The sequence below is a fragment of the Marmota monax genome, unplaced genomic scaffold, assembly GCF_021218885.2.
Source record: "Marmota monax isolate L192 unplaced genomic scaffold, Marmota_monax_Labrador192_F-V1.1 WCK01_AAM20220418_F8-fsc00068, whole genome shotgun sequence".
NCBI classification, from domain to species: domain Eukaryota; kingdom Metazoa; phylum Chordata; class Mammalia; order Rodentia; family Sciuridae; genus Marmota; species Marmota monax.
The window spans coordinates 6534781-6557687 of NW_026692352.1; the positions used below are offsets into that span (position 1 = coordinate 6534781).

At 37.7% G+C, this 22907-nt stretch overlaps 1 protein-coding gene across 3 annotated transcripts; it reads right to left on the bottom strand.

Moving 5' to 3' along the window:
- Nucleotides 1-2382: 2382 nt before the first annotated feature.
- Thap12 (THAP domain containing 12) lies at nt 2383-22889 on the bottom strand. 3 transcript variants are annotated; one of them, XM_046442012.2, is made up of 5 exons: nt 22540-22888; nt 14337-14457; nt 10828-10935; nt 7425-7461; nt 2383-5230 (listed from the first exon to the last, which is right to left on the bottom strand). In XM_046442012.2, exons 1-5 carry the CDS (start codon nt 22626-22628, stop codon nt 3297-3299), a joined length of 2289 nt encoding a protein of 762 aa, XP_046297968.1. In that variant the 5' UTR covers nt 22629-22888; the 3' UTR covers nt 2383-3296. The 3 variants fall into 3 exon arrangements, with proteins under 3 accessions (XP_046297968.1, XP_058434532.1, XP_058434531.1); XM_058578549.1 differs by lacking the exon at nt 22540-22888 and adding an exon at nt 17794-17971; XM_058578548.1 differs by lacking the exon at nt 10828-10935 and having other exon boundaries at nt 22540-22889.
- Nucleotides 22890-22907: the final 18 nt, after the last annotated feature.

Below are 22907 nucleotides of genomic sequence, written 5' to 3' on the forward strand. Positions count from 1 at the left end.
ATGGAATCCAGGAGTGCTTAACCACTGAGACACATCCCCAGCCCCACTTTTTTAAAAATTTGAGATAGGGTCTTGCTAAGTTACTAGGACCTTGCTAAACTGCTGAGGCTGGCTTTGAACTCATGATCCTTCTACCTCAGCATCCCAAGTTGCTGTGATGATAGGTGTGTTGCCATGCCCAGCAGAACTTACTTAAAAAAAAAAAATGCACAAGGCTTTCCTGCATACTGTTTATTTTTCTTTCCTTTAATTTTGGTAAATCTGATTTACTAAGGTCTATCTAATTTGTGTATGTAATTATAAAAAGTACAACCGGCTGGACATGATGATGTATACCTGCAATCCCAGTAACTCAGGAAGCTATTGACAGGAGGATTGCAAGTTTGAGGTCAGCGTGGGCAACTTAATGTGACCTTGGCTCAACATGAAAAAAAAAAAAAAAAGGGTTGAGATTGCAGCTCAGGGATTGTGCCTAGTAACCTAGCATGTGTGAGGTTCTGGGTTCAATTCCCAGTAGTGCCAAAATAAATAAATAAATAAATAGTGCAGATTGTAGTCCCAGGGGCCAACTCCCAACTCTAGGCTATAAATTCTGAGTCAGATGTAACTGGTATTGACAGCACCTAGCTGAGAAGTCAGGCATACAGTAAGCATTCAACTAATATTTGTGGAATAAACACTCCCAGGTATCTCTTTCCAAATACCTTGCAAGAACAATCTTTTTCACCTGTGACCCTAACACTCACTCAAATTGCCATCAAGGATCAGTTTTTGAAAATTAGGACTTTTAAGCCTTCATTAAATGTCCAAACTAGAGGAAAAAAAAAAAAAAAATATATATATATGTATGTTATAGACACAGACACAAATAATGGGTACCTTAAAAGCTTAATCAATCCTTGTTATTTGAATGCTTTGGGATATATGATTGTAATGGATGAAACACGGGCCATATTTTGCAGCTCCTCCTAACAAGGGGAATCTACTCCTTGTCCCTTGAATATAGGCTGACCAAGTGATTTGCTTTAACAGTGTGGTAAAGGGGCTGAAATTGTGGCTCAGCGGTAGAGCACTTGCCTGGCATGTGTGAGGCACTGGGTTTGATCCTCAGCACCACATAAAAAATAAATAAATAAAATAAAGGTATTATGTCCACCTACAACTAAAAATATATTAAAAAAAAAAAAGAGTGTAGTGAAGTGATGTGCCATGATTTCTTAATTTCTTTCATGGTACTCTAGGATCATCAATCCATAAGCCCAAAAAAAAAAGGTCACATGAAGTCATCCCACCCCAGACTCAGCCAACCTGCTGGTAGAATGCAGAAAGCCCTGATGAGACAAGCAAAAGAACCAAGCAACCCACAAAATTGAGAGAAATGATGAACTGTTTCTTTAAGCCATTAAGTTTGGGTACACTGGTAAGCAGCAAAAGGTCACTGATGACAAACTACCTAATCCTCACAGCACGACCTTAAGGTAGGTTTTCTAGCTAAAACAAAGCAGGGTTAAAATTATTTAGAGGTCACATCACTCTCAGGAGGCCCTAAGAACTAGATGCAGGCACTGACAGGTCAGTTCTGTGTCTCCTTCACTGTCATCCTGCCGTCATGAACTTGATCAGTTCTTTCTGCCAAGGACAGCAGCATCTCATCTCTTAGCACTCTGGCTATAATAAGTCTTATCTTTTTATAAGCTACATGGGCAATGTGTCCTGACTGGATAAATTCACTGGGCTTGCCCATGACAGGAAATGCATTTTGGGTTATAATTCAGACTCAGCACTCCAGCAAATGCACCCATTCTGCTTTCTGAAGCTCAAATAACAACTTATCCCAACATAAAACAGTCCAGTGGCAGCTCTGCAATTAAATTCATCCATTTACATTTTATCCAGCAATAACACAAACCCTGCTAAAATAGGGATGAGGATGAGGCTCAGCAGTAGAGTGCTTGACTAGCAAACATGAAGCCCTAAATTCAATCCCCAACACTGCAAAAGAACAACAAAAAACAACAGCAACCAAACCCGCCCCCCCCCCCCAAAAAAAACCAAGTCAGGCAAATCATACAGTTAGTAATTTCTCAATTTAAATCAACATCTTTTTCTATACCCTAAGTAGAAAACACACATACCAAGACAACAACCCCACAAAACACTTCATTTTTAAAAAAATTATACATGAACATCTTTGTTTATTTATTTATTTTTATGTGGTGCTGAGGATTGAACCCAGTGCTTCAAATGTGTGAGGAAAGTACTCTGCCACTGAGCCACAACCCCAGCCCCTTCATTTTGAAATTATGAAAATCATGAAGTTGGTTATCAAATATAGTTTAAAATAATTTACCATAAGAATGTTTTGGACCCAAAAAAATAATGTACCTGAACTTTAAACAAAATTCACATTTTATTTAGATTGAAATAAACTATACAAAATTGATTTTCTTCACCAAAAATAACAGCAATATATTCTGTATTATTTCTAGATAAACTGTGAAACATTTATTTTGTAGGTTTTCCAGGTTTTGCTTATAAATCAAGACGAGGCAGTAGATATAGTCATGGAAAAAGAAAACAGACAAGTTGCCCATATCAACAGCCTCTGATTCTGTCTTGACCGTGAAGCAGAAGTGTTCACCATTTACTTGCTAAAATGAAAGTGTAGGCTTATGAAGACGTAGGCTCAACAAAGGAATGTAAACAGCAACAACCAGTTGTGGAACAACCACGGCAAGCTCTTCCACTCAAATTTTAACTGTAACTTGTTCTTTAAGTTCGTTTGATAAAGGCAAAATCTATACTGAAATCTGTTTGGTAAGCTCACAACTCTGGTTAATTCCCTTAATTGTCCATTACAGATTTTAACACACTTAAAACTCCTAATAGTCAAAGGTCAACAGTAGGCTTCATTGTAACATTTCATAAGATGCATTCTTTTCTTATACCTCCTCAAAATTTATTTCTTCAAAATTGATAATAATACCTGACAAGTGGATCCATGGTAATAATACATTTTATAACCTAAAAGACTTAACTAAAACAATTTCAGAGTGCTACTAGCAGAGGTCACGCAGAGGTGAAATGTGGTACTTCCAATGCAGTCTTCTGGAAGAACAGACAATTTTTCAAAGCACGAGAGCTCAAACAGGTGCCATGTACATAGGCAGATTACCAATGGCTAATGTATTCATGAGGCCTGTAGGCAAAGATATTCAGTGATAAGTGACCTACATATACCTTACGGCTTTTCTTCCAAATATCAAATATAAGAGAAAGCCCATTTAAAAAGTCTTTTAGGTATTTTCAACAGTTTCTGAATTATCTGTAGGAAGCTCTGACTTAGTTGTATATAGTTTGATATATGTGTCTACCATTAAATCCAGATCATGTTTTATATCAAAATTTATGTTAAGCAAAGCCAAGTTACTTGACCTTTGGTCTGTCAAAGTGTTCCTCAAGTATGCTTTAAGACGCTTTCGTCCATTTTCATAGCGTTCATTCTCAACCTTCATTACAGGAAGAATACACAGGACCTTCAGCAAAGCATATACATTAGGAAAAAACTTGATATCAGGCAAATGAAGGGCTTCATAAATGGTGGATGGAAGCTCTATATCTTTCCCTCGATGTTTCCATTTGATTCTCCAACAGTGTAGCTCAGCTGAAAGCGTGTCGGGATTAGGCAAGTCACTTCTGTACATGTCAGCATGGTGCTCCTCTGATGTATTAAATTTGAGCTGTCCCATGACTGACGGTACCAGAGATAAGCATTTAAGAGCTTTGAGGTGCTGTTCTGAAAATATATCTTTAAGTTCCTGAATGATGTGCTCCACTGTTGGAACACTTAGGGTTTCTTTATAGTAACTTTCAGAGGTTAGCTGAGATTCCAGGTTACCCTGCTGAGCCCTACGAAATTTCCCAGGGAGTTTCATCTGAATATCAAGTTTGGTTGCCAAATTTGTTGCTTCCTCAAACCAAAACTCATGATAAACTTCAATATTTTCCATTACTTCATTGAGTGAATGTAGTACTGCAGTTAAGCTACTGGCAGCAAAGAAGACATCAGAAGTTTGTCCCTGGAGATTTTTCCCAAAGGCTCTTGTAAAAGATAAGACATTTTTAAGAACAACAATGGTAACAATGAAATCAAAATCTGTTACTGCACTACAGAGTACAAATGCTCGACCAGTTATACAATTATTCCATCTAATATTTGTGTCACTATTTATACCATCTAAACATAAAACAAGTGCTTGCAGGAGATCCACCAAAATTTCAAAAGCATCATGCCTACCTGTCCACTGAGAATGGCAAATTTCCTTCAGTTCTTTACCCCTTTCTTCACTGTTTTGAAAAAGAACAGAAATTACATTGTCAAGTTCTAATAGCAGTTGTGGTGATCGATGGAAAAAAGAACAAACTTCTTCAATTGTTCCTAATGCAACAGACACCCCCATCACAGGCACTGATTTTGCCAACCACATGTTTAAGGCACAGGAAGAGCAGAGTGTGTAGATAGCTTGAGGGTATTTCTCTAAAAGTCTAGAAGCAACAACTTTCATTTTGGAAGAGAATCCGCTAGACACAATGTAAGCCTGGCCACGACAATACTCCATATTTAGTCCCCACTTCTCAGTTATGGTAGTGTGAAATTTCACAGCCAAAATTTCTGCATCAGCTTCATAAGGCAGGAAGCCCACAAATTCCTCTCTCAAGTTATGAGACTCATCTACAAACCTCACCAACACGGGAAGGTGCTCTTCCCCTGCTATGTCCACCACATCATCAGTGATAATGGAAAAGAAGTGCGAGTCTCTCACTTCCCTGAGGGTTTCTTCCCGGATGCAACTCTCACAGATCTCCAGCATCTGTTTCTGTTGTGTTTTTGAACAGAACAATGTGTTAACTGCTGTGGTCTCAAAGCGTTTTCTCAGGACCTCTTCACCAGAATTTATCCGGCACTCCAACAGGGCCTGAAAGTTATCAGGAGTGAAGAGACCTTCTGGGATTTCATCAGCCTCATGCCCGTCCAGAGGTATATTTTGTTTTCCCATAAGAATCAAAATTTCAAATAAAGATTTTAAGTATTCTTTGTTTTCCTTCTCTTCAAGGGTTAAAGGCAAAATATCTTCATCCTGTTCATCACCCCCTTCTTCTGCACTGGGGTTCTGAGCATTGCTATTGTTTGTTTCTTTATGTTTTTGTTCCTGTTCAGAAGTTTCATCAACTGGAAAACAGAGAGTTAATTTTACAATCCCATAAGAAATCACACAATACAAAGTACATTTTTGGATTGGCTAATATTTTAAAACCATAAACTCATTCATCCAACATTCACAGCATCTATCTACTAGACCACAGAGGAAGACAGAATAAAACAAAGACAATAGAAGGAGAAACACTGGGAACAGATTTTAATTATACGTGTAAATAAAGTTGGAATGATTTTTAATTGACAACATATATATTATACAGAACAGTGACAGTCCATGCCTTCTGAAGTAAAAGTAAATATTTATGGAGGACACTGTGTTTAGCATTTTGTGTGCATCACTTTAATCTTTATTCAGGCAGATGGTATCAACCCCACTTGACAATAAATAACTTGCCCAAGGCCACAAATGCATTTATAAGGATAAAAGTGAAATTCAAATTCAAGCTTGTCTGGCTCCAAGGTCCATACAGATGCTGTTTCTACCAAACCATTAAGCCACACTTTTATATGAGAGATGAGACAGTTATACAAACCAATCCGATATAGATTCATGTAACTGTTAGGGCTAATATTAGAAATCTTCACCTAATCTCATATTTGGATGAGAAAAGTGAGGCCCTATAGGTTAAGAGTCCTGCCGACAGTCATACTGGCAGCCCTAGGAAAATAATCCAATCTGAAGAATCACCGGACCTAGCTCTTATATAAGACTATGAGAGGGCCACCAAAAATTGTACATTTTCACTGGGGGAAGGGAAAAATGTTCAGAAGAGAGAAGTTGCATTTGATTTTGACCCAGATAAGAAGACATGAGGGCACTACAGTTGGTAGAAAGTATTCCAGCAACAGCACCAAGATAAAACAGAGAAGTGGGCTACCCAAATACAAAGCGAAATCTGGTGTGATTAGAGGCTGGGTAAGCTGTGCTTCCAGGCCTGCCAGAGCAACACCAGGGTTGAGCAAGGGCAGGGATTACTCTTTCCTCACCCCTCCTCAGCTCAGAGGCCATCTATTCATCATACACTACAAAGCAAACAGTGTTTTCTACACTATGCAGGTTTTTGCCATCCAGAAAGCAAGAGGTTATCCTGGATGCCCGCCTGACAGCCTGTCTCCTTTCCTCCTTCCTATATTCCTTCTGACCTCCATTACTTCTCCACTCTCAATCAACAAGTATTAATTCTATTGTTTTATTTTTTTAAAGGGATGTTCATTAAGGAGCAAAAACATAAGGTGAAAAGCTAGTCACTCTCCTTTGGACGTCTTTCCATATGTAAGTCATCTGTTTACAAGTTCCCCGAGTCCTGGCTTCCCTGTCAAGAGTGTTACTCTTCCTACTTCCAACAGTGTTCCACATAACATGAAATGAGGTTCATGCCATCACCTACTTACAAATTCCTCAATGGTTCCCACTGCCACACCCTGCAAATTCTGGCCTCTATGGTCCCCTCTGGGTTCATTTTCTAAGTATCATGGTTTATCAGAAATTCCAATACCACCAAAGTGAGGGCACTTTCCCAAATCTAGCACCCTATTTCATGCCACTCTACTTTTGTATAGAATCTTTCCCTCCTTTCTTTGCTTGAGTCTATGTCTCCTTATCTATAAAGGGAGAATTAAAATATTACTTAACACAGAGCTCTGTGATGATTAAATGAATTAATATTAAGTACTTAAAATGATGATTTGACCTCAGTAAAAGTTTATGTTAATTGTAGCAACAGGAGAGAGACGAAGAGGATAATAGTAATAACAGGAACAAAAACAACTTCTAGCTGCCATTCTTTGGCAAAAGCTCAGGCATCAGCACCTGCCACTACATCCAACACACCAAGTGCCCCCCATAGCATTTATTTCTTAAATGTTTACCAAAAACTTATTATGCACAAGTTGGGTAGACATAAATGTCTGCCCTTCCTTCCCTGTCCTGGGATACTGTCTGTGTTCCTGACACCCGAACCACATAGAAAGCAACACATTTTCAAGGCCAGCACAGGGCAAAGTGTGTGGCTTGGCAGAACTCAACAAAGACAAACTAAAGTAAGACTTTAGTCTCTGATAATTTCAGACCACAGGACAAAGCTGACACACTCTTACATCCATTCTCAAGGTAGGTTGTGGACATAAAACATATTTATTTGTTCTTACCAGGTCAAGGCCTTTTAAAAAGGCATTCAGAAGCTGAGTCATTAACACTATCACTTACTTTTTTTCTGTTTCAGTGTCCTGATTTCATCTTCACTCTAAATAACAAAAAAAGAAAGAAAGAAAAAACAAACAAAGAAAAAAAACCATGTTTTAGAAAACTGACCTCTAGTGTATCATCTTAAACTCAAATAAAAACCTGTTTTGAATTGTTTTACTCTTTCAAGAGCATAATTTATATTAAATATGTTCTTCAAACAGATGATAAGAAAACCAGAATAATAATTATTTGCTAATTACTCCAAGCTTATAATAAAGTCCTAGAGGGGAAAAACATATCACTTATTTTCTCCCTAAAAACCCTAACTTTAGGTTATAAGTGTTTACTAAATAATAAAGGGAATGAAAAGTATACCAAGGCACTTGAAATCAAATTCAAGAGGAAGTAAATTATCTCCCTTCCCAATCTAACCTTGGAGATGCCTCCTAAGAGGGAGACTGCTGAATTGTAGAACCTAATAAAAATGATGAGGATTCCCTGGGAAGTAGAATTAACAGAGTGCCAGCATAGAGAAGAAATGAATGCATATAGCATAGTTTATGCACTATGACCCCTATACAGGGATAGATGGAGGAGGAACTTACCAGCTGAGTCCTTTACTCTCCCTCCAAACCTCAGTGATAATCAGATCACAACCCACCCATTACTTTTGTGGAAGGAAAGTACCAGTGCCAGTTATAGCTGGGACCACACAGTACCCACTGAACAGCTCTGGACATTCTGCTGATAAGAATGTCTCCAGGCAGGTCAACCTGCAACACTCCCTCCTTAACTGGTGGGCTGCCCAGTTACAGGCTGGAAGACCTGGAAGTGTGCCTGCTATGAAGTATTTGATGTTTCTTAAGAGGGAGAGTTACAGGGGCATGACAGCTACTGGAAGTGGTTGAGCTCCTCACCCCTGGTACAAATTACTAAGAAGAAAAGGCCCTTTGAAAATACTCATTAAAATAATATGTCAGCATTTATGTATAAGAAGTTTCAGAAAAATAGAAATAACAGAGGAAAGAAGTGCATGAAGAAATTAAAACTGAGAATTTCTCAGAATTTAAAAGATATAAGTCCCAGGGTGGGGAAGCAGCTTAGTGGCAGAGTGTTTATCTAGTATGCATGAGGCCCTAGTTTAATCCATAGTTCCACAAAAAAAAGAAATTGTAAATAAAGACATAAGTCTTCAGATAATGGTCAATATGCTAGATAAGAAAAAAATTCACACACACACACACACACACACACATATATATAGTTCAATGAAATTTTAAATGTCAAATATAAAAAAAATTATAAAAGTTTTGAGAGAGAAAAGGTAGATCACCCAAAAAGAATAGAAATAAAGCTGGTGTCAGATTTCAACAGCAAGAATGAAGGCAAAAAACTAGGAAGAGGGCTGGGGTTGTGGTTTAGTGGTAGACCACTTGCCTAGCATGTGAGAGGCACTGAATTGGATCCTCAGCACCACATATAAATAAATTAATTAAATAAAGCTATTGTGTCCATCTACAACTAAAACAAAACAAAAACAAAAAACTAAGAAGAATCCTCTCCCACTGACTATGTGCACCCTCAATGCATCACTTAGTAACATGTCAAATAAAAAAATATAACCACCCCACCTCCACAAATTGAGATGGGGGTATAGCTCAATCACAGAGCACCTGCTTAGCATACACAAGGCTTTGGGTTCAATCCTCAGCACCAAAAAAATCCGACATTTTCAAAAATTTGACTTTGTGTGTTCCTAAAAGTATTTTAATAGTTTCTTCAAAGAACCAGCATTTAGACTTATCAATGATTGCTGTTATTTGGCAGCTATTTTATTGGGTTTCTTAAATTCATGGATGGAACTAATTAATATAATAAAAATGTCAATTCAAAGCAATTATATAATGAAAATCCCAGAGGATTTCTAGGAGAACTTGACACAAGAATTCTCAAATTCATATGGAGGAATAAAGGTTCACAAATAGCTAAGAAAGTTTTGAAAAAGAAGAGCTTAAAAGTCACTCTATTTGAAAGTAAGACATATTACAAAACCATAGTAATAAAAACAATGTGGCACAGATATAAACAAACAATCCAGTGGAACAGATCCAGAAGCAGCCTTGTGTTAAACTGGTATATAACGAAGGTGGTATTTTTATACCACTGGAGGAAAGGATGAATTCATTAACAAGATTATTGTTAGGGTTTGGATCTTAAATGTCCCCAAAAGGCCCACATGCCAGTCTGTGGCATTGCTGGGAGGTAGTGGAACCTTTAGGAGGTAGGGCCTAGTAATAAGAATCTAGATCCCTGGGGGCGTGCTCTAGAAAAATACAGTAGGACCCTGGCCCTTTCCTCTTTTTGCTTCCAAACTGCCATGAGGTAAGCCGCTTTGCTCCACCATGAGCTCCCTCCTACAAAGTACTGTTTCGCCATAGGCTCAAAAGCAACAGATCCAGCTAACAATGGACTAATACCTTTGAAACCATGAGCCCCAAATAAACCTTTCAGTTGTCCCATATATTTGTCATAGGAATGGGAAATTAACACAGCCACATCAAAAAACCTAATTTTCCATAAGGAGAAATATAAAGTTAAATTTCACTTGGACACCATAAAAAGTCCAAATGGACCAAAGATCTAAATATGAAATGTAAACAGAAGAAAATGAGAAAAATTAGATATTATCTTAAAAAACATATAATAAATGAATTGATAATGACATATTAAATATACTACCTATCTAAGAGAAATGGAAATAATAGTGGAAGAAGGAAACACAGTAAAACAAAATAAAGGCCTTGCCAGTGGCAATGAGAAACAGAAGCCATGGACTTAAGGAGTCTGAATAGCTTAATTTTGTTCACTTAAGGTCAACAAAAACAGAAAATGATCAGAACTGAAAAAGATCAAAGGAATATAGAAACACATGTAAATTATGCTGTATTCAAAGATTTAAAGCTTTTCTAACCCTTGTCAATATTTTAATAGTGACAGAATCCTCATCTCTAAAACAATCCATGCCTCAACTTTTATCTCTTCCTTCTCTTTATTCCTTTGTGCTTGATTCTGGAAACCTACCTCAGCTCCATTTTCCTTAATACCAAAGAAAAAGTAGCTCTTCTGATTATCCCCAGTCCCAAGAATAAAATGAACTAGTGGCCTGAAAGTGGCAGCACACTTAAGCCCAAGTCAACTAGTATCAACTGGTTGGCTAAATTCAAGGGAGGTTTTCCAATTTCAACTGTACCAAAACAGATTAATTATCTTACATCCAAGTTTACTTAGTAATCATAGAATTTGTTTCCCATTATGTTACCTTTGAAATAGAGAACAACTTGGGTCAATTTTTAATATAAATGCACCTTTATTTGACTTCACAGTATTACGGGGAGGTGGGAAATCTGAAAGTACAAAGACATACCAATTCTTTTATTCGTTTTCTGTGTCTACTATGTGGATTGTTCAAATGACTGGTAAGATCAAATATTGTTGGTATTGCATTATCTCGAAGTACTGTCCTATAAGGACTCTGAAAAAGAAAAATGTGTTAATTCAGAAATGGTCCTTCAGAAAAAATAAAATTCTGTATTAAAGATTTCTCCAGTATTTCTTTAGCTCTAATATACAGACTTGCAGTATCTGATGTCAATTTAAGTCGGTCTATACTTCTGTTTTTGTATTTGCCCTTTTGGTAATCTTACTATTATAAATTCAGAAACTGAATTGATAGTAGGTAAAAAAAAAAAAGGTACTTAAATTTTGTACATATATTTCTAATTCAGTTTCCCAGCCACTTCATCTGTTCTATCTTTCCATGAGCCCACCAGGCTATAGGATGTACAAATCTCCCAAATAACCTACCCTCCTATATGTCCTACAACAATGCTTCCCTCCTTACCTGCTGTTCACATCACTTTTGCTAATATTACTGAGAAGCACCAAGGCACAGTGAAAATAATATTGCACTGGGACCCAGGAAATCTAGGAACTAATCCAAAATCAACTAGTGACTCACTAACAGCCCCTTAGCTAAATTAGTTTCCTTTTGTGGACCTCCTCTTTTGATTCAGGTACTGACTAGATCAACATTTCTCAAAATGAAACTATGCACACATTAGTGATCAGAATGCTTGCCATTTCAGTTGTACCACTATCACTTCCATACAATCTATTTAGTTAACCCTGTATTAAGCAACCAAAACCGTAAGAATAACCTTTAACAGGCTATTTATATTTTAAATACATATTATAAAATCCTAAGATAAAAATAGACTCAAGAGCAACAACTCACATACATAATCATTTTTGCAAACCCTACACTGGGTATTTTAAATTCCCTTCTAGCTCTAATGATCTTATTATTGAAGGATGATTATTTTCTATTTTACTTCCTGTTAATTAATACAACTTAGCTAGAAGCTGGATCCATACCTAGATGGTGACAGTTTTCCACAGTTGGCCCAGAACAAGCTAGGTGGGACAGGAAGTTTATTAAGAGGGTAACAGATGAATAACTTCTATTATATCCTTAGCTAGTCAAAATAAACACTAACTTTACTTTCTCCCTTAAGTTGCTATGAAAAACACCACACACACACACACACACACACACACACATACACACACACGGGCGCGCGCAGTAATTGTTTCAAAGCTGAATATTGAAGTATATTCAAATACATCAAGCAAAAATAATAACCCTTCTAAATAAGTTTTTTCATCCAGAGAACAGAGGTTAGAAAGGACTGAAGGGAAAACATGTATCTAAATGGAACAAATGATCTTGGGTTTTATCCAAAAGATACTACACTTCGGAAGGATTTCTATTCAGAGACAATATTTTCCACTTCAATCCCACGCATCATAAAAAACACAAAGAAGGAAATATGATTTCTTAATGATACAGCTTCTAGCAACTGGCTAGTGATCCTGAGTCTACTAGGGAGTTTGATCAGGAATCAGTTAGAGACACAACCACTGAAAGGAGCAAAACCTTGGATATCCTAAGCTTCCCATCTTTCCCATTGAGCAAAAGCCTTAAAAATAAACAAACATATACACACATACAGTCAACTCTTGATATTAAGTAAAGGAAGGGATAAAACAGTCAATGAATTTTAAAAATTTGAATTAATTTGCTATTTTTTTTAGCAAATAAAGCAAAGACCAGAAAACAATGAGTCAAAAACGTGACATTTTATAAATACTTATTTATAATTATACATGACAAAAAAGTTATATGCAATTCATTTTAATTCAGTATCAAGATTTAATCTTTTTAACAGCTGATTTAAGGTTTGTGCAAACAGTATTAATCTTACTTTACTTTGGGGAGTGGCAGGGATTGAACCCAGAGGTGCTTAATCGCTGAGCCACATCCCCAGCCTGTCCCCCTTTTATTTTGAGATAGGGCCTTGCAAAGTTGCTGGGGCTAGCTTTGAATTTATGATCCTCCTGCCTCAGCCTCCCCAGCCACTGGGATTACAGGTGTGCACCACCATGCCTGAATATTAATTTTACTCTAGCATCAAAGATAATAAAACATTTGGCTTTGGCTGAATTAGTCATGAATATTTACTAATGAGTACATAAATGCCAAACTAATGAGGCAAAAACTCTTAAACATTTTAATACAGATATCAAATAATCCAGCTTTTAATACCAGCATCATCTTCTACATACAGATAAAGAACATTTTTCACATTTGGGTTAATTTATTTGAGACTGACAAATCATTCAGAAATTATAAAAACAAAATCTCACCTTTTTGTTCTATGCTCTGACTAAACAAGAATACAAGAATACACTACATTTTAAATTTCTCACATTGATATATGGTTGGAATTATCCAATTAAAAAAACCATATTTATGACTAAATTTTAATAAAAATGCATAGGGCATTTAAATAATTTGGGATATTTTTACTTAGTGTCAAGAACATAAAAGCAGTTTGCCTTTTAAACATATAAAACCTCTTATTTTGGTTGATCATTATTAGGCTCTTAACAAAGCAAGGCAAAAAAATATCCCTCAAATATTCGTGATTAAACTGTTGAACCGGAATTGGCTCACCTCCCAATGACTTCACAAGTATCTGCTTCAATTAATTTTGAGAAATAAAATAACCCAATCATTCTTTAGTTTTCTGATGCCTCTGCAAAATGTATCTGAAAAAAATATCAAAATAAATTGCTGCATAACAATATATAGTGTACCTTCAAATAAAGTTTATCTCGATATCTGAGATGATACATTACTTATACCTAAACAAGAACACTGTATATATTATTTACCAAAACTTTGTTCCTTACTAATTACAAAGTGTTTCACTTTTGCTTCATTTCAATCAAATCTGACCTATTTGTGCCTTTTATGCATCACAGCAGTAACAGAATCCTAGAGGGTTAAAAATCTAGGTCTGGTCTAATCTCATTAGAAACTGGGGCCCAGAAAGGGGAAGGTCTGAATGCAAAGCTTCAAATTGCTGATGGAAATGTTTTTTTCAAATTACCTATGATTTATTTCCTACAGTATCTAGCATGTAAAAATTAAGTGTTGGTTCTAAAAGTACATTCAAAAACATGAAAACAAAGAGCACTACTCATAGATGAAGATATCACTTATGAAAAAGTCCTAGAGGAATTGCTCCAAGTTAAAACATTATGTTAAACACAGTATTATGATCATCTAGAACTGTCTAGAGGATTAAAAATGGTCACCTCTGGTGAGTGGGAAAGGAGCATCAGGAATAGGGGAATTAAGAAAACCTCAGAATTTTTAGAACAAAATAGAAGCTATTCCACTCCAAATTTATCTTCATTTTTTTTTTTTATAATTGTGGGGTAGAAGGATACCTTTCAATTATTAAAACTTACATTTCCAATCAGACAGAAAGAGAGAGAAAGAAAGCAAGTTCTCCTATTACTTACAGTTCTACAGATCATAGAGGTCTCGAAGTGTTTGGCACATAATCGATAATGTTTATTTAGTTGATCAGGTGTTTTATCTTCCAAGTCAGCTCTCCTACAATTCTCTACCCACTTCTGGCATCTATAAATAAAACCAAAATACAATCACAAAACATGAGCTAAACGTTTAAATTTCAGCATTTGGTTTTAAAGCAAATACATATTAATAACAATGAGTTCCCGCTCCCCTCCCCTAGAATATAATTTGGAGAAGTTGATTAATAACAAAGTGAGAGTTGGAAGGGACCTCAGACATCATATAGTATGAACCCTTTGATTACAGACAAGATTAAGAAGTAATGTGCTTAGTTATGTCCAAATTCAGTTGCAACATCGTTGGACAGGACTCAACCATCAGCAGTAAAAGTGAAAAAGTTGTACAAGGCCAAAAGTCTAATATTCCTTTCAGAAATTAAGCAAATGAAACAACACCATTACTGCAGAAAATTAGCAGGTAGAAGTTCAATATATAACTAGAGTTTCTTAGGGAAGCATGAAGACTATATTTATCTAAAACGATACACAAACTAGATTACAAGTTCCATGAATGCAGCACTGTATCTACACCATCCAACACACAGAAAATATTAAGATCCTGAACAAGATAAAGTCCATGTCCTCTTAAGTGCTTAACTAAGAGGTTATTTGCAGAATTGTAGCTCAGTGATAGAACGTTCGCCTAGTATGTGTGAGGCGCTGAGTTTAATTCTTAGCACTGCAAATAAATAAACGGTCCATTGGCAACTAAAAAAAATTTTTTTTTAGAAAAAGAAAACACTAACTAAAACCACAACCAAATATTACTCTATACCCAAAAGAATGACTATAGTATAAAAGGCATAATACCAAATGTTGGGGAGATGAAACAACTTTACCCATGGACAAAAGAAAGGATAAACTGGTATGTTCATTCCATGGAATGGGACTTGCCGATGGAGTGAACAAACTGCCTGTGCTCACACAAATCATGTTAAGTGGAAGAAGCCAAAAATACATATTATGTGAACAGGCAAAACTCATCTATGGTTTTGTTCAGAAAAAGTTAACACAGATCATATGCCTAAAATTGCCTTCCCCAGAAAGGCCTGTTAAAGAGTGTCTGGGAAATTAGCTGGTAAATAGTTCTCTACAGTGATATAAAATACTTCCTAACTGCTAAAGTGGCACTGTGCCTACACTGTGCAAACAATATGATTTATAATGAATAACTGCCCTCCTTCTGGGAGTCTGGAACTTTTGAATATACTAGGCAGAAGTTGCTTATTGACCAGGCCCTAATAAAAACCCTGGGCACTGAGTTGCTAACAGACTACTCTAGGGAGAAACATAGCCCATAGATTGCTGCATTTCCTGGGGGAAAATGGTCTCTGAACTCTATGGGAAGGATAAAGTATAAGGAAGCCTCAATGAACTCCTCTTAATTCTGCTGGTGTCTTTCCCCCTCATGATTCAGATGTATACCCTTACTATAATGCTGTAATATATCTTAGCTATGAGTACCACCACGTGGAGAGTCCCATGAATCCTTCCTATGAATCTCCAAAGAGGGGGTGGTTTAGGGTTCCCCAACACAGTGAAAGTCAGAATTGTAGATACCACTGGAGAGAGGTAACAACTGGTAGTAGGCATAAAAGAGGCCTCTAGGATCCAAGTAATGCTCTGTATCTCAAATAAAAAAACTTTTCCTCGTTCTTCTCCCTGCCTCCAAAACCTAACTTACCTAAATTATGTGAAAGTATACTAATCTAAAGTAGTTATTGCTAGAGCAAATGAGATAATGACTAGGAGGGTCACAGAGGAAAAGGAGTTTGGAGCACTAGCAATACCCTATTTTTAAAAAAAATTTCATGGACATGTCACTCTGAAAGTCCAAACATGATGTAGGCTTATGATTTGTGATCTGTGCATGTTTTCACATCAATAAAGTTATAAAAATTATTTATGATCAGTCTTTCCTACATACATGTATACATGTATATATTCTTAATATATTATTTATATATTTGTGTGTACATGTAGTACACACACATACATTCACACAGTTATATAAGTATCTCTCACATTTTTACCAACATCTCCCCTTTCCCAGCTTTGTCATTGTTTTGCTTCCTTTTCCTGTATTCCAGAAACTGTGGGCTTTTCCTTTAACAAAGTGGGGTGACTCCCTGAATTCACATATTTCTTTCCATCACTAATACCTTTTTATCTATCAATATACATCATTATAGACATTAAAACTGAGAACAATTTAAAAATGTTTATTAATTCATTATAACCTCCTTTCATGTTAACATATGAATATTTTAATGGAAATATACTTTCAAAATAAACCACATACTTTGGATTAGACAGAGGGGAGGGAAGGGAGGGGAGAGGATGTGGGGGTAGGAAGGATATTTATGATCTTATGTGCATATACAAGTACATGACTGGTGTGACTCTATATCACATACAATGGAAGAACGAGAACTTATACTCCATTTATTTATGAAGTATCAAAATGTATAACTAATTTAGAATAACAAAAAAAACCCCACATTTAGTGAGAATGATATTTTCCATCTCTGCAATTCTCTTTAATATATAACTTATAGATTCTCAGCTCTACTTCTGTGTTTAATATGTCCACAAATCCAGCCTTATATTAATATGCAGTTTTTTAAAATATATTTATTTTTTTGGTGTAGATGGACACAACACAATGCCTTTATTTTTATGTGGTGCTGAGGATGGAACCCGGGTCCTGCCCATGCTAAGCAAGCCCTCTACCACTGAGCCACAATCCCAGCCCCTTAATATGCAGTTTTAAAAGGCTATTAAAACCTCCTCCCTGGCGGATGTGGTGGTACAAGCCTATAATCTCAACGATCCAGAGGCTGAGGAAGCAGTAATCCCAAGTTTGAGGACAGCCTCAGCAATTTAGCAAAACCCTCAGCAATTTAGTGAGACCCTGTCTCAAAATAAAAGAACTGGGGCATGTAGCTCAGTGACAAAGTGCCCCAGCATCCAACCCCCCACTACCCTAAATTTTTTTTTAAAATCTAGAAAGCGCATTACATAACATCTAAGCAATAATGCCATTTTGTGTTATATAGCCCCCAAAATTCCACTGCATATTCCTGAGAGCATTAGCATGAAAAAGAACAATAACATCAGTGTTATGAAAATAGCGTTGACACTGCAGACTCCCTGAGAGTCTTGGGAACTGCTAAGGTCTGAATGTCTGTATTCTCCCCAAATTCACATGTTTAATGAAACTTAATCTCCAGTGCAGTGCTTTTGGAAGGTGGGTAATCTGGGAGTGATTAGGTCGCGAGGGCAGAACCCTCAAGAATGGGTTTAGAACCCTTATAAAAGGGACCCAAAAGAACTTGTTTGCCCATTCTGTCATATTAGGATACAGCAACAAGGTACCCACCAATGATGTTGAAAGCAAGCCCCTCACCAGATAAATCTGCTGTCACTTTGACCTTGGAATTCCCAGGCTTCAAAACTGTGAGAAATAAATTTGTTGTTTATAAATTATCCAGTCTAAGGTATTTTGTTATAAAATTTGTTGATTAACAGATTACTTGGTCTAAAATACAAACCTTTGTGAGTCCCCAGAAAACCACTGTTTTTTTACAATTTTACAAGACAGAGAACTCTCAATTAACTTTGATTAAACTGCCAAAGGAACCTGGAAGACAACCATCACCATCACTGCCTCATAGGCGAGTAGGCACTAACTGCCTGAGATGGAAGAAGAGTGCTTCAATTGCCCAACTCACTCTAATGGGTGCAATTCATTGATTTGGGCCTGAGCCTGGCTGAGAGCTGCCCCTAGGTACCTCCTGCCAAGACTCTGCTTAGGCAAGCTACCCTGAGACAACCAAAATTTCAGGCAATAATTTTTTAACTTTAATTTTCAGTAATCAGTGACCTCCATGCTCCTGCCCTAAGCTAAGCTGATCATATAATTTCACTTAAAAAAAAGAAAAGCATATCAATGGCATTTTTTCTAAACCAATAAGAACTATTATGTATGTAAAATTGTACATTACTGATTATGCTCTTGAATTTTTAATTATTTCTAAATATCTGTTCCTAAAAGTGAACATGGAATTTATAAATATGATAGATGGGAAATGCACTGTTTAATAGCATTAAATATATTATCTTAGTTGTCAGTTAACAATGTCAATTAACTTCAACAGGTAGGTTGGTAACACACCCTTTATCAACCTTCCTTACTACCCGTTTATAGGAAAAAAAAAAAAGAACTACTTCTTTGTACAGATTAACTGTGGGCACAGTGAAAAGGAAACTGAAAAGTTACTTTGAAGACATTATGTTAAATAAAATAAACCAGACATAAAAAACAAATCTTATTATTCCATCTATCTGAGGTACCCAGAACAGGCAAGTTTACAGAGACCGAAAGTGTATTAGAGGTTACCAGAGACTAGGGACAGAATAATGAGAAGTGACACTTCAAGATTACAGAGGTATTTTTTTGGCATAATGAAAATGTTTTGGAAACGGTGGTGATCGTTGCACAACATCGTAAATATAATCGATACCACTTAACTGTACACTTAAAAATGGTTAAAATGGGGCTGGGGTATAGTTCAGTGGTAGAGCCCTTGCCTAGCCTGTGTAAGGTCTTAGGTTTGATCCTTAATACCACAAAAATAAAAATAAAAATGGTCAAAATGATCAATTTTGTTATATATACTTCACCAAAAAATTTAAAATAATGTAATATACCAAAAGCCATTGAATTATACACATTAAATGAGTGAATTATATGTGAATTATATCTCAATAAAGATATTTTAAAAAGGAGTTCAGAAAAGTTTTATTATTTGGTCTTGAACTATTCAAAGGGCTCTTACAAGAAACAGGGAACAGACTTGCTCAGTGTCAATCTGGGGACAAAACTAAATCTCCAAAGCATAAATGACAGGAGGCAGACTTGCACTCAAAACAAGGAAGAAACAATAGCCGCCGCTGTCCAGGACCTCTAGATGTCTCTCACAAAGAAACCTGGAGTATTTTAGCAAAGGCAGATATCACCTGTCAGGAATGCATATGGCTCTCCAGAGTCCATGAGTGCCTTTATGGTGAAATGCAAAACTGGATTTGTTTTGTTTTCAGGAAAGAGTCCTTATTTTAGATTCTCAAAAGGGACAATAACTCCAAAGAAGGTTAAAAGCCATGACTAGAGGGAATTTCAGCATTCCAAGAAGACTCCACTAGACCTAAAATTCCTTCCAAATCTGAGAATATAATCCCTAATAGACCATATTTCCCTGAATGTAATGAAAAGAGCACTCAATTACATATGGACAGAAATCACTAGTATCCCTTAATCTGTTGTTTCCCATTCCTCCTGTCCTCCACTCCTTGGCACCCACAAATCTGCTGTCTATGGTTTAATCTATATATTTATATTTTATATAAATGGAATCATAAAATATATGATCTTTTATATCTGGCTTCTTTCACTTAGCATAATGTTTGAAGTTCACCTACATATCAACAGTAGCAGTACTTCATTACTTTTTATGGTAGATCAATATTCCACTGTATTAGTACATATTCTGTCTGTTCATTCAAGCACTGACAGACTTGGGGTTATTTCCATCTTTTTTGAGAATTATAAGCAGTGCTACTGTGAATGTTTGGTATGTGCTTTTTTTAAAAAAAATTTAAACACCAGTTTGCAATTCTTTTGACAATATACCTTGGAATGGAACTGCTGGGTGGTATGGTAATTCTATGTTTAACTGTCACCTCACTATGGTTTTGATTTAAACTTCCCTAATAACTAATGGTAGGGACCATCTTTTCAAGTGCATGTTAGTCATCTGGATCTCCTCTTTGGAGAAATATCTATTCTGGTCCTTTGCCCATTTCCTCACTGGGGTATTTGTCTTTTGATTGCTGAATTTAAGAGTTTTTAAAAAAAATATATTTGTATTCTAGACTCATCCGTTCTATTCTTTACAAACATCTTCTTTCATTCTTTCCACCTTCTTGGTAATGTCTCTTGATAAACAAAAGTTTGAGTCAGATGTGGTCATGCAGGCCTATGATCCAGTGACTTGGGAGATTGAGGCAGGAAGATCACAAGTTTGAGGCCAGGCTCAGCAATTTAATGAGGCCCTAAGCAACTTATCAGGACACTGTCCCCTAAAAATAAAAGGGCTGGGAATGTGGCTTAGTGGTTAAGCACCTCTGGGGTTCAATCCCCAGTACCCCCCCCCCAAAAAAAAAGTTTATTTTGATGATGCCCAATTCATGTATTTTTCCTTTTATTTCATGTGTTTTGGTTTCATATCTAAGAATCTGCTGCAAATTCCATGATTTCTTCTAAGAGTTCAATGGTATTAGTTTCATGTTTAGGCCATTTAAATATTAGCCATTTTGAGTTCATTTTTGCATATATGAAGACAGACATCTATTTTTTAATATCAAGCCTTTCAAACTTCACATGACCCAAATCAAACTTTTAATATCCCACCACCAACTCTATAGTTCCCAGTGTTTCCTATCTCAGTAAATGCTCAGGTTAAAAATTTCAGAAGTCATTCTTGATTCCCTTTTTTTTTTTTAAACCTGTATCCTATTGACATCATCTTCAAATCTTATCTCAAATGAAACAATTTGCCACCTCCTCTTTTACTAATCTGGATTACTGCAACTGCCTTTAACTAGTCTTCCCACTTTGCCTTTGCCTCTCTACAAGTTAACAAGCAGTTAGTGATCCTGTTAAAATTTCTCTGCTCTAAACCCTATCTTAGAATAAACGCCAAAGTTTTCTATGGACTACAACTTCCTGTACAATTTGTTCCTCTTATACATACCCTTTCTGGTTGCATCAACAAGCATGCCCTGTCTTTGCACTTATTGTTTGCTGAAAGATATCTTCATAGGTGGCCCCCTCACCTACTTTAGCTCTTTGCTCAAATTCCCCATTCTAACAAGGCCTTCTCTGATCACTCTACTTAAAATAACAATTATGGACTGTGGCTGTAGCTCAATGGCAGAGCACTGGCCTAGCATGTGTGAGGCACTGGGTTCCATTCTTAGCACCACATAAAAGTAAACAAATAAAATAAAGGCATGCTGTCCATCTGCAACTACAAAAATAAATACGTAAAATAGCAATTATGCCTTCCCTGCTACCACTAATTTCCCTCCAATCTTTGCTTCATTTTTCTCCATGGTATTTATTACTATCTGACACACTATTGTATATATTTTACATGATTGCACCCTCCACCCCCAGAACGCAATCTCCTTGACTAGGGACTTTTGATTTTTTTCAACTGTACCCACCAGTGCTCAAAACAATACCGTGCACATAGACCTTCAACAAATATTTGTTGAATTAATAAATAGCATGCTATAGCTATATCGTAACCGCCTGTTGCTATATTCCCCCCAATGACAGCGACACTGGCTATTCACCTCTGTATTCCCAGCACTTAACATTAGTGTTCGGCACATAGTAGGCAATGCTTTTAAATGACTGAATCAACAAGAAAGGCCTATGAAACATTCTCAATCTTTCCAACAATCCCTACTCTATCACTTCCTAAATGTAAGTTCGGTATGTGGGTTACCTCAAAAAGGTTTCAATATCAATTCCCACGCCCTCACGTGTATTCCCTGATAGCCCCACAATAACCAAGAGAGATTATGAGTAACGGTCAGAGCCTGAACTTTATCATTGTGTAATGACAAGTCCGAAGAAAGGAATAGTGGCCACCAGACTCGAGATCAAAGCCGGCGGGCGGCACGGTTCCGAACAGAAACGCTGTCTTGGGGTGGGGGATGGCAAGGAGAAAGAAAGGCCCAGTGACCACAACTAGAGTCCAAGTCCCAGTTTGACAGCTCAAGAAATGAAAGCCCAGAGAGGAAGGTGACTTGCCCGAGATCACACAGCAAGTCAATCAGGGTGAGAGCCCACCTCATCCCGCCTCCGCGCCAAACCCCAGCCAGCGCACGTGCTCCGAGGTCCCCTCCACCCGCCGGCCAGCAGCGGGTCCCTTCTGTGGTCCAAGACTAGCGGACAACAGTGTGCGGTACCTCCCAGGGCCCTCGGCCCAGAGCCTGCGGCCGGCAGCGCGCACCGCGCAGGTGGGCCCGGCCGCCCGCTCCAGGGCGCCCTTACCTGGCCGGATCCCGCGGGAACCTGAAGAAGGCCAGGTCGGACTGCGTGCTCTTCCGCGTGCAGTTGGGGGCAGCGCAGAAGTTCGGCATCGTCGCCCGCCTGCCGGCCGGCCCAGCCCTCCCCTCCCCGCCTCCTCAGGGCAGCCACCCGCCCGTCGGGGCCGGGGAGGGGAGCCAGGCCGGCCGGCCGGCTCGGCAGGGCCGGCGCGCGGGGAGGGGCGGGCGCGCGAGAAGCCGCGAGGGGCAGGAGGGGCGCGCGGTCCGAGGCCGGGCTGGGGACGCGGCTCCACAGTGCTGTGAGCGGCCGGGAGGATTTACCGCCGCCGCCGCCGCTGGTGCACCTCCCGCCCGCCCGGGACGCTGCCGCCT

What these genes read in the sequence shown, in the direction of transcription:
- Thap12 (XM_046442012.2), bottom strand. Translation starts at nt 22,628, where the DNA reads ATGCCGAACTTCTGCGCTGCCCCCAACTGCACGCGGAAGAGCACGCAG. An exon ending in TTCCCGCGGGATCCGGCCAG is followed by an intron (nt 14,458 to 22,539) that starts GTAAGGGCGCCC and finishes TTTTATTTATAG; the next exon opens with ATGCCAGAAGTGGGTAGAGA. An exon ending in GAAAACGAATAAAAGAATTG is followed by an intron (nt 7,462 to 10,827) that starts GTATGTCTTTGT and finishes TTTGTTATTTAG; the next exon opens with AGTGAAGATGAAATCAGGAC.